This window comes from Labrus bergylta, chromosome 20 (assembly GCF_963930695.1).
Source record: "Labrus bergylta chromosome 20, fLabBer1.1, whole genome shotgun sequence".
In the NCBI taxonomy this organism is placed as follows: domain Eukaryota; kingdom Metazoa; phylum Chordata; class Actinopteri; order Labriformes; family Labridae; genus Labrus; species Labrus bergylta.
The window spans coordinates 15,500,853-15,513,288 of NC_089214.1; the positions used below are offsets into that span (position 1 = coordinate 15,500,853).

General features: G+C 40.2%; 1 protein-coding gene across 1 annotated transcript; it reads right to left on the minus strand.

Moving 5' to 3' along the window:
- Nucleotides 1-1,141: 1,141 nt before the first annotated feature.
- Nucleotides 1,142-9,724, minus strand: LOC136177245 (potassium voltage-gated channel subfamily H member 2-like). The gene is made up of 5 exons (XM_065949159.1): nt 9,709-9,724; nt 7,812-7,967; nt 4,253-4,463; nt 2,492-2,829; nt 1,142-2,407 (listed from the first exon to the last, which is right to left on the minus strand). The coding sequence occupies exons 1-5, from the start codon at nt 9,722-9,724 to the stop codon at nt 2,175-2,177; spliced, it is 954 nt and encodes a 317-aa protein (XP_065805231.1). The 3' UTR covers nt 1,142-2,174.
- Nucleotides 9,725-12,436: the final 2,712 nt, after the last annotated feature.

The window sequence follows — 12,436 nt, forward strand, 5'->3', positions numbered from 1 at the left end:
TATAGGAGTCTATAAATAGCAGTCCATAGCATTTGGAGACACAGCTGGTGCTGTTCCCTCCATCTGCACATTAATGTTTCTACAGTGTGTAGTGTGGTTTAATGCTCATGCATGCATAATGTACACATGCATAACACACACACACACACACACACACACACACACACACACATACACACACACACACACACACACACACATCCCATAAGGTCATCTTTTGACCTTGCCAGCTGCACCTCGCGCAAAATGTTCCATGATTGCATTAGGTTTATGTTTTGTTGCATCATCAACTTCTGATAACCTCCTATTGATGTTCCCATTCTTAGTGAGAGAGGAAAAAACGAGCATGATGCATCAGTCACACAGTCTGAAAGAACAGATCAAATATATTCCTCTTTAGTAACGCAGTATGAAATCCAAGCAAAGGGCTTAACTTAAGCTTTTATTGCTCTTTGTTCATATAATTCCTCGTATGGGCCGAACCTAAGATTAAAGGTCTTCACTCAGTACAGTACAGCATCTTAGTTAATCAACTGTCAAACTACTCTCCACACTTGATTGTTAGAGCAAAATAAAGCTACATTCACTTTATACTCATTGCAGTTCATTGGTTGGTTTGCAGACTGTGTCAGGTACCATGATCTAGAAACCATTATCCAATGATTCATTGGATAATGAAAATGGTTGTAAAAACCACCGAGTGACTTAAACGTAGTTGTAAATAGCTGTCTTATGGTTTAAGTGATGCAGTTTGTCAGGGTACGTTTGGAGTTAATGGCACAACTTGTTGATTTGTTTCTGCTCACTGGTCATTACTAATCCGAAAGGACATGCTGTATGGACTTTAAAATAAACAGTTGAATCTATTAGGAACTGATTGACGAAAAGTCAAGTTGGCAATCAATATGAGACAAAGTTACTAAATACACTCATGCACCCATGCAAACAAAGCCAAATGTGAGAAAGAGCCAAACAAGTAGAGTGATGAACAGTCAAAAAAAAGTTCTTCCAGCAGATTTAAGAGAACTAGGGCAACAATTTAATCAGCTAATAATGATAAGAAAGCTATATGTATTTGTATTTGCTCATCTAACCTTCCCCCCCACCCCCCCCCGCCCCCCGCCCCTCCCAGTTGCTTGCTGATTTTATAATTACATATTCCATCCTTACTAGCTTGGTTTCTTTGTGTGCAACAGAGCAAGCACCTTGGTGAAATGCTGTCATAAAAGCAGACTTTCCATCTTGAAAATTATCCCATATGGTCGCCTTCTCCGTGTCTCTTCCTCTGAATTACTTTGACTAATGCTTTTTTTCAGCAGCTGTGCGAAGAAAACACAGGTGGCTGCATTGCACACAAATCATGTTTCAACATGACAAATCCAGCTAAAAAACACAACTCATCTCTCTTAATACATATGGAATTGTTGTTTATCATTGTTGTTTGCCAATGATCTGTAAAGTATAAGTCATTTGTCTGTGTTTGCTATTCCGTACATCTCTTACTCAGCCAGCTATATAAGCTGCATTGCATACAGTGTTCCTGTAACCAGGTGTTGGTTATGTAAGGCAGAAATTCAGACAGAACATCTACAGTGGCAGTTAAAAGCTTTTTTTTTTTTAAAGAGCAATTAGTGTGAGTGAAGTGAAGTGTTTGCAGCCTGTGAAAGAAGAAGAGGAGTGACTCCTCTGACTCTGACGCGCAGATGGAAGAGGAAGAACGCAGGCTTGTCACAACCTGAGGAAATCAGAGTGCTGCTACACAACATGTCCCATATACATTCTTATCTGTATAACTCCCCTAGTCAGTAAACGTTGGCAGACTGCCACACCACCCTCCATCATCATCTCATCAGAGCTCGATCAATATCATTCTCATTCACTGGAGCTGGGGGCACGAGCATTATCTCCCCAGGAACACTTGTCACATTACAGCAGGTGAAAGTGGCTGGCAGAGGCTAAGTTAATTATGCTAGCTCAGTTACATCTGTCCACACATCAATATTCCTTGCATGCACAATTTACAGTACTGAACCTCTGCACTCAGTATGAGTGAAACTGCTGTGAAGAACTGGGAAATACTGAAAAGTTTCAGCAACCCAAGTTAGTTCAGCAAATCCAGGTTTTACCAATCACTCAGAAACAGCCACTCTCCCCGCGTTGTGCACCACACGATCTTAAAGTGAACTCTGTCCTACCTGTGTGACTTTTTCTGTGACGTTGTGAGTCCGGTCTATGAGTTTGCAGGGAGCTATGATGTCCATCTCCCCGGTGGGCAGGGCGATGAGTGGGTCTGGTTTGAAATCCACAAAGTTGAGTGTGATCTGAGGGATCTTGGAAATGGTGCGGTACCGCATGAGGTCTGAGTCTGATGTTGAGTTCAAGATGTTAGACTTACTGTTAACTGCACCTGCAAGAAACACAAAGAGCATATAGGAGAGTAGAAACAAAAAGATAAGAGATGACAATTTTTCCTACAGTTTTTCTTCCTCACCAGTACTGCTGCTGCCCTGCCGGACACTCGCTCTCCGGTTCTTTCTGTCCCAGTCCGGCCTCATGGCCTCGATCTCGTCTACGGAGGAGGCACGACGCATGCTGTGGAAGCTCTCCCGCGAGCGGGTGTGCGACAGAGTGCAGTTGGAGCCTGAACCGTCTGGGTTCAGGCTGAGGCGATGGTGAGGTGCTACGCAGGGCGATGACTGGGTGAGGGGACCCACCAGATGTGTTCTGTGGGGAGGGGGAGGTGCAGGTGGACGGTGTACAGGAGGGTCAGAACCCAGTAAGGTGCGATGGTCCTCTAGGCGGTCCTCTGGCCAACTCTGTAGAGCTGACCTAGGAAACAAAGAAGATATCATGGGTATTAACAGGGCTACAGATGTGGGAGTCCATCATTGAACTGCATATACCTTTGAAAAGCAGAATGCTGCTGTTCATGGGGCAAACGGTGGGCTTTGATCTCACTGTGTTTCTATACAGAAAACATTTTAGATTAAGACAGCCCTGACAATGTGAGATTTTCAGGACTGATATCAGTATTAATTTAGAGTTAAAAAAAATTGCAATTCCCTTCATGCCAGCAACATACAGAAATTTGAAGTTGGAATATAGAGGTTTTCTACATTTTATCTTCTACAAATAACTTATCATTAATGATTAAATATCATTATATAGAATATTTAACAATATATTACCATTCTAGTGTTGACAACTGTCTACTCAGCTCTACGAACACTATTGCAAATTGAGTCAAATAGGAGGGCTCTACAGGACAAACTACAACATCCTTTCTCTGTCACAAAAAGCATTGTGTTCTGCATACATTTTTCTGTTAAAGTTAGATATTGTCAGGATTTTATTTGCCCAATAATCTCACGAAAAAGTATAAATCTTAATTAAAAAGTGAAGAATGTTTAAACACTCTTTGAATAAAAAAAAACCCCACATAATGTTATCAAAACATTATTCAAAATTCTGGATGGCATACTATCTTTTAAAGGAGCAATATCTAACTCTGACAGTTTAAAATGGGTACTGCAGTCCCCATTTGAAACATTGGCGAGGGCTGTCTCCCCTTGCCCCCTCCTCCCTTGAGTTGATGCACACATAGGTTGCCATGTTGCAGACATGAAAGCTTCAGTGTTTAGCCAGCTCTGCATTGGTCTAGAAATCTTTCTGCGTTCTAACCTCTTTCAATTTCTGAAAAGCATCTCCAATATTTATTCTACTTTCAACATGTTTATGCTTGTGGAGCTTAATTGAAACATTTTGAGGCTTTTTAGGTCAGGTAGAATCAGTTTTCCCTTGCTGCAACACCTGTTGGTTTGCTGCTTGCCTGGCAAACCAAAGGGTGTCAAAAACAGCAGTGTGGGTGTGCCTTAAAACGGTCTACCTTCTCTGGCCAAAACAAATACAGATCATTTAGGACCAGCATATACATTTATAAGAAGGACATACTGGCTGCTGCATTGTTGTCAGAGATGCCAGAACTTCAAATTAGCATGTTTCCTTTATGTCTGAAGATACTGTAAGGTTATTTTATGGTTTACATGTAGTAGATATCTACCAAACTGGACATATTGTTCAATGGAAATATGTTGGAACAATACTCCTAAGTCTAAGTGTAGAACATTTGAAGGTCTCTTAGGGATTATTTGAATGAGAGAGAAATATTTCAAACAGTTATTATTTTAAATAAGTATAATAGTATACACACATCCCAAACATGTCCTTGCCAAAAGTATCTCATGGGGCCTACCTGCTTCCACTGATTTGCTCCTGGTGGTTTGTTGGTAAAGGGGGAAGGGGCAGGAACTCCCCCAAGCCTAAGGACTCAGGACTGTGGTCAGGGTGCAGTGGTAGCGGTGTAGCAGTGGGGATGTGACCGGCCTCTGCGTCGTCCAGAGACACTTTGCTGTTGGATAAGGAGCGCAGCAGTGGAAGACGCAGCTTGAAGCCCCGTGGACGACCTGGAGGTGAGAAGGAAGAGGAACAAATGACGGAAAAGCAGTCAGTGCCTGCAGAGTGACAGATGGACTCCAATATGAAACTGTGGCAGGAAAGAAAAAAGGAGCAGGGAAACTGAGAGGAAAGTATGAATCACCGAAACGAGAGTGTGTGGTAAAGGGCATGCTAGGGGAGCAGGAGATTGGAAGTGGTCTACGTTGAAAATACAGCCTGAAAAAGAAACAATCTAGAGGAATCTAGGGCAGTAACAGTGATTACTTTTGGTTTGAATATGAGAAATCTGTTGAACAGACAGACGTGATTCCCTAATATAATCAGTGTCCTACTTTAGATGCTGTTCTGCAAGGTTAAACCTCTGGAGAATTAAGTGAACGATCACAAATGCCCAGGATTCAAAAGAACAGATGAGTAGGCAAACCTAGCAACCACCTGGCCTTAATGTAGATTAAAACAGTCAAGGTTTAAAGGCAATAAACTGAGTGGCACCTTGGAGAAAGGCGTAACAGTGACTCTGTCATATATTTTATATAATGTGTCAAACAAAAGGGCAATTTTTTTTTTCATAGCTTAAAAGTGCACATCTTCTGTATTATAATTGCTCAACTATTAAAGTAAGAACGTGTGACATTTGACACATAAATATAGTACGGATTGTCCTCTGTAAAAGTCATGACTCTCTACCATGAGTGAGTCCTGCCAGCTGTACTGTTGTCGGAAGTCGTGTTTACATCATGTTTAAATCGGAATGCATATGAAGCTGTTTTAGTCAAGGACTAAAGAAACAAAGAATAACATAAACTACAGTACTCGCTGCTTATTTGAAGTGTCTTTAGATCAAAGACATTCTTGAAGCTATGAGTGCTAACATTAGCCTGCTAACACAACAATGCAGACCACAGGAAATTGCAGCTCGAGCTCGAACAATTTTGTCTGCCGCTTGCCCTTAATGGTGCTTCATTATGGTGCATTCTAATTCATATCTCCTTCGTGCGAACGCGGGTGGAGAGGGGTTGGAGGTGTGACACGAGAGGCTTCAGAATTGTGGAGGTGTGGCCAAACAGCAGTTTGTTTTGGTTTAATGCTGGTACTCAAGGGCGACATCTATTGGATCAAAAAGTCGGACATTCTTCCTTTGAGGAAGCAAAAATACTACAGCAGATGTGTTGTACAGTAGTTATAACATTTATCGTCTTGCAAAGTTTCGTAAATAAAAGAATATCCGTCTTAACAAGATACAGAAACAAATGTTTAACCATAATTCAGGTAGGCTACACTCATGTCATCATCTCTTTGCAGGTACTAGAAAAAGGAGAGTAGTCGATTTGAGCTCATCCAGAATGCTACATCCTCGGTCCTCATGAACACCAAAAAAGTGAAGCACATTGCTGCTCCTCCCATCTCTTAACTGGCTTTCTGTGCATCCAACGTGTAAAAATAATAGTCTATGAATCACTTAACGATCTTGAGCTCAACACATTTCTTCTTGTGTATGTCAGGAAGAGTTCAGACCAATCAGGTCTTCTAGGACAGATTGACTAAGTGTTCCCAGAATCAAAGCCAAGCAATGTGAAGCAGTTTCTCTGCTCTTTCTCTGGTGGAACAAGTCTCCACTATACCTGCGGTCTGCTCATTTAAACCATGACTCACAACACATGTTAGTGAAGTTTTTTAAATCACTGAATGAATGAATGAAACCTTTATTGCTCCAAAGGGAATTAGTCATGCACTCAGAGCATAAAACATCAAAACATAAATAACAAAGACAGCAACAACCAAACAGGACAGCACATAATAAATATGAGACTAAAATCATTAAAAAATGCATCATGAAGCATTCTATAATTACATGCAAGAGATGTCAGGTGGTAAGTTCAGTAAAGTGAAGAGTGTCAAGTTCATACTGAATAATCAGATCTTATTAAGCAGCTGAATGCTCAGTGGTACAAAGAAAGTGATGCCTGTGTTTAATACATATTCAGAACAAAGGGGGTGCTCTGGGTCGGCTATAATTTTTTTTTGCTTAATTCAGTATGTACCCTTCTGTCATGCAATAGAATCACTTTTTACCATTTTATTTTTAGCTTAATTTTGCCTTTTGATTTAATGGTCTTTGCATTTCAAATGTGTATTCATCTATTGTATTCCAATGTGTTAAATCACTTCAAAAGTGGGTGATAAAACTGTTGTTACTCGAATACTTTACAACACCATGTGTTTTAAAAACGATACACTCCATTATTTGAATCACTGATAGTATTGAAAAGTACCAAATCTTTAAAAAAGACAGATTTCCGTTCCTGTTTTTTTTTTTTTTTTTTTAACAAAAGCTGCCACAAGTGAAAGAGAGACAACCGTCTAAATCACCTGTCTCCAATTTACTTTAAGTCAATCCTGCACAAAGAAGGCAAAAAGAGGAGGTGCCCCAAGAACTACAATATGCCAGACCCCCCCACACTTTTCAATGGACACATCTGGCCCATGTATATGAGACACAAGTAGACCAAATGTGCACTTTTGACAGTTTGCAGGAGTTAACTTTTAATCTTTGGTAATTAAAAACAAGTAATTACCCAATATTTGGTGCCAAAGAGTCATTTTTGTTGCCACTGATTGGCATTGTTGATTTTTTCGTATCATATGTATAATTCTGGTATTGTGACAGCCCAAATTTGAACTGCCTTGAATCTTAAAGGTGCCAAATCAGAAACTTGCTTTGCTTTGCCTTCATTAACATACAAACATTTTTTAGAAAATGCATGCTAGCAACAGAGATGAACAAAAATAAAAGAAACTAGAAGTCTTTCATAATCTTTTTCAGCAACTGTCTTTCCTGTCTACAAACTTGCTTAAAGGACCAATATGTAAGGTATCTACTGAATTAAATCCTAAAATGACTTTACTATATTATTAGGCACCCCCACACTGCTGTTTTGGACAACCTATAGTTTGCGGGGCAAACTACAAACCAAACAGGTGTTGCAGCGACGGAAGTGGGTAAGCGAACTGGTTCAGATATAACTGATTCTACCTCACCTTAAAAGCTGCACGAGCAGAAATGTCGTAAAACTAGGATAAATATTGGAGATGCTTTTGAAAAACGGAGAGGTTGGAGCGCAGAAAGTTTTCAAGACCAATGCAGAGCTGGCTAAACACTGAAGCTTCCGAGTCCGCAACATGGCAACCCGTGTGAGCATCGACACTAGGGAGGAGTGGGGGGAGACAGCTCTCTCAAAAGTTTTGAATGTGGACTGCAGTCCCCATGTCAGAGTTACATATTACTCCTTTAAACCTGAGATGATTGGATTGAGTAGAAAACAACAAAGAAAGAACTTGAGTTAATCAGTAGTTACCGGAGACAAACCAGGTAGGCACGCGGTGGTTGAGCTCCTCTTTGTTATCTAGAAGTGTTTCGTCTGTCATGACCTCAAAGTTGAGGATGAACATGATCACCAGGCCATCCTCGTTCTTCACTGGCACCACGTCCACCATACACAGGAAGCACTGACCTGCATGAGAACAGAGAGAGATAAAAGCTTAGACTGGCTGATAGCTACTGACGAAAACTTTGTTCTAAAACCTTCAGTTGACGGGTCACATATTATGCAAAATACACTTTACCATGGTTTTCAAACACTACAAACCCCCCCATAATAAGAATTGATCCTTTCCGTCCTTTGCCTGTTCCACTTTACATAAAACGTGTGCTCAAGAAGGCCGTTTGGAGATTTTCCCTTTGTGACATCACAAAGGTCAGTAACCCCTCCCCCAGGTTGGTGGTACTCTCACAGCCACGTAGGTGTGTGTTCTGCACTCATGAGTCTGCCTTCTCACAGTAAAAAAAATGGGCATGGTGCATGCCAGGTGGAGCCGCATCCCCTTCCAGACAGGGGGGGTCAAACATACCTCATTTGCATTTTAAGCTACAGACACAAGAAAGGCATGTTCTGAGCAGGACTGAAATAAAGGGGGACAGGTTTTTGGGAGCTTTGAGACTTATTTAAACTTGTTGAAAAGGAAGATAATATGTGTCCTTTAAAAAGTGAACATGCTTTTAGAATCTGGATTGAAACCTTTGACAGGTGCAATGTTTTTTAAAGTAGGCATTAGTTTAATGATTTTATGAATTTGTATGCAGATACACTGACATGTGCATAGGATCACACATGTGCATAGGATCACACATTTACACAGGCCCACTTGAACACATACACTTTTTCATTCACTCTCCTTCTCAAATGTGCATCTCTGCTTAATCAGCTCACACTCTCTCTTCCATATGAGGCCAAGCACGTTTGCTAATCCGTCACATGAGCGCTAAAACAGCTAAGTACGCGTGAAATTAGACTACACGTGACAGTAAGTGGCTAGTTTTTTTTTTTCTTCCAGGTCTATAAATCTGACGTTATTACTGTACACAGCAGCCACACTGCATGACAAAATAGGCTGCTATTCTGGTTCTGACACAAGAACCTTCAAAGCTTCAAAACAACATGAACACACACACACACGCACACAGATGAGAAAATGCTCTGTAATCTATATTTAAAACACTGAAAACATCAAACTAAAGTGGATGAAGACTACATTTGTCAAACTGCTCCAAAAACAATCTGACAGCAACTCAAACTAGAGCAAATATTTACAACATTTTCACCATAACATGGAGATTTCTTTCTGAAATTATCCAGAGAAATCTAGGTCTGTAAAGACTACATCTCTATGTTTTGAAGCAAACAGCATGAGGTGCAAAGTAGGTAGAGTAAGTAAACTGTCAAAAAGTTTGATGGAAAAAACAAAAGAAACCTGTGACAAACCAAATACAATTTAGAGAAAGTCAACATCCAGTGTATACTGATGGAGCAAAGTTTCATCGTTTTGTGGCATGCTGAAATAAAGCTCCAACTGAGGGACACAAGAATGAACAGACTGCAATGAAAGAATTAAAGAAGACGATTCATAACCATCACTTGCAGATGTATTGTGATGTTTAAAGTCATGTCAATCTAATTTCATCTGTGTTCCCAAAGCAAATATCACATTGTCCTCCTTGTTCTTAAACAAATGCCTTTATGAAACCAGTCAAGAACAAAATGCATTTCAATATGCAATGTCAAAGTAGAGTCTTAGCTACGCATCAGCTATTTCCTCTATCTGTGCTGCACTCTTCACGCTGATGGTAACCTCCATACATGGACCCCTTGCTCACAGTCTAAGGTGGCCTTTCGATGTAAAAAGAGCCCCTCTCACATGTCCCGCCGTACATGGCTCTTACCTGCACAGCTATGGTCAGTGACCTGTTCTACAAATGGCAGCCACAGCAGGTTCTGTAGTTTGTAGAGCTAAAAAAAAAAAAAAAGCTGACACGATACAACTGGACATGCAGTGTGTCTTCTGCTGTCTGTCTGCATCGCTCACCCACCCGCTCTGTCATTCATCCCCGCATCAGTGCTGGAGAGTGGGCCCGAATCTGATTGGACAGCAGCATAATCCCAACACAGGAGGGGAAAAAATATGAAACACAGGGAAAACTAAAGGATTACACCATCTGGTCATATCTAACAGCATGTGTGTGTGTCTGTGCGCTGTGTGTTTATGTGCAGATTGCTAAGGTACAGAACTGAATGCTCATTCATAAGATACTGGGTCATGCCCATTCATGCCTGTTTCATTAACAGCCATGACACTGCATTCACAGTCCTTTTTTAATCAGTGAAGGTGTTGCTGCGTCACACCCCGTACTGCTTTACACCACTGCTCCATGTTTTCTACGTTTGTCTGACAAGTTTATAACACAATGAGACAAAGACAGAAGCTCAATATTAGATTTATTTCCAATCAGCATCGTTATCAGCTTGAGCAGGAATTGAAATAAAACCAGATTCGTGTCGAATAATTAGTCGTAAAGAGAGAGTGAAGACATGTTTTGGTGGGAGATGTTACCTTGATAAACTTTCTGCATAAACATGTTAATTAAAAAAAAAGTCGAAAACATAAAATGTGTCCAACAGATTAACCAGGATTAACGGATTAACTGAAAGATTCTCATTGCTGCGACATGAATTGTAGTATTTAGAGACACATTTCCAGCCGTAGTCCCTCTCTTGTGATGCCTGTCATTTTTGACACGACGTTTGAGGTGGATTATATATTTCTGGATTTGTGGAATACGTCTCTACATAAATCATGTGTTGCTTCTTTTGCATGCTAGAAAAGCATAATTTGTTTTCTAAAATGATTCTAACATTTGTCAGTCACAGACGCTGAGGAATGTATTTTATCACCAGTCTCCACAACAAACTGTGAAAGCAGGAACATTTAGGTTTTGAAGCAAGGACACATGACACATCATCCTGAGTTTGTCAGAGGACAGATGTGATTTGTACACACGTGTACATTTGTGCACTGAATGCATGCTTACACACACATGCTGCAGTGTAGGATTACATGTGTATTAAAGAGGATTTATCCTTAGTTCATTGTTTGAAGTCTAATACATTATGAATAGAAGACAGACTGGCTGTCAATTCCTCAAATGAAATGGGGACACTCTGTTATCCTTCCCTTTACAGACTGTCTGTATAAAGATGCAAATGTGTGATTACTTAAAAAATACACAGATTGCATCGTGTACGATAATCAGACACGCATGAAAACATCAGATTCCCACATCAATGCATGCGTGTGCAGGAGAGAGTGTCCTACTGTACGACAAACACAGTCAGTGTAGACACATACACACAGAAGTGGCTTTATCTGAGAGAGAGTGTGTATGTGCGTGTGCGTGCGTGTTTGTGGTCGGAATCAAGAATAGAAAATCCTAAATTTTAAAATTTTAAAAGAAAGCGGCATAGAGAAAGAAAAAGATTTGTTTTGCCAAGGAGCTCCGGATAAAGGGTTGATTTTGCCCTTGCCTTGCAAGGAAGAGCATGTTGGCTCCAAGCATCCCCAAATTTTAACAATAGCTTATCCTTCTTAATTAAAATCAAGAATATTATATAAAAAAAAGAAAAAAAAAAAGATAAATCAGAAGGTTTGTTTTCCATCATCTGTCTCCGTCCACAGTTAAAGATTTAACCAAGAGTGTCTGAAATCAATTGAACTGGGAGATAAACAGGGAAAATATTATTTCATCTAAATGCTCTGTCTGGATGTATTCCAGTTGAGCTTGTAGCATCTCATAATCTGATGCAGCATTGCTGATTTACAAAGCTCGGGGAGATTATCACAATGCACTAAAACACATCAAAAAAAAAAGAGAGAAAAGAAACGACTGCAAACTGCTCTTTGCAAACCAGGAATGGTTCGATGATCATACAACGCTGTGTGTTGTACTTTTAAAGGACTCCACAGATTGTTTTTTTGGGGTGTGGAAGTGTGTGTGTGTGTGTTTACTTTATGTTAAAAAAGCTCAGCTGTCCTGGATCGCTCTGTCTGCTGGAGATGCTAATGCTTTAGCGTGTCAGATAGCAATGAGGAGTTAGGCGCAAAATCCCAGACCGTGAACATTTGTATTCTCTAGATTTCATTATAGAGCACATCAGACATCTGTTATTAATATTGGATCATGGTATTACAGCATAGTATTTATTTTTAAGTGTTTTATATCTTTGTCCTGACGATGGTCTTAGCATGGTCTTTGGCCTGCTTACAAAGCCCATACTGCTATGTATGGATAACCTGTTCCTCAAAGGAATTATGGATTATAAAATGATTTATATAACAACTGTCCCCTACCACCTATAGGAGGCAACATTGGCCTGGTTTTAAACCACCAAATCAGTTCATGTGGATTTACCAGGGCTGTTCACAAGCAAGGATTGAAGTGGAAACACAATGCAATTAGAAATGTAGCGACCAAGCAAGGAAGAGGAGCAATGAGATGAAAGGTACAGAAAAAAAGAAAGAAGTAAAGATGATAGGAGGTAAAAAGGTTAATGGTTAAAAGGGAGGAATTGGTATTAGAGTGAAAACAAGG

What these genes read in the sequence shown, in the direction of transcription:
- LOC136177245 (XM_065949159.1), bottom strand. An exon ending in GCCTACCTGGTTTGTCTCCG is followed by an intron (nt 4,464 to 7,811) that starts GTAACTACTGAT and finishes TCTCACCTCCAG; the next exon opens with GTCGTCCACGGGGCTTCAAG. An exon ending in GCAGGGCAGCAGCAGTACTG is followed by an intron (nt 2,408 to 2,491) that starts GTGAGGAAGAAA and finishes TGTTTCTTGCAG; the next exon opens with GTGCAGTTAACAGTAAGTCT.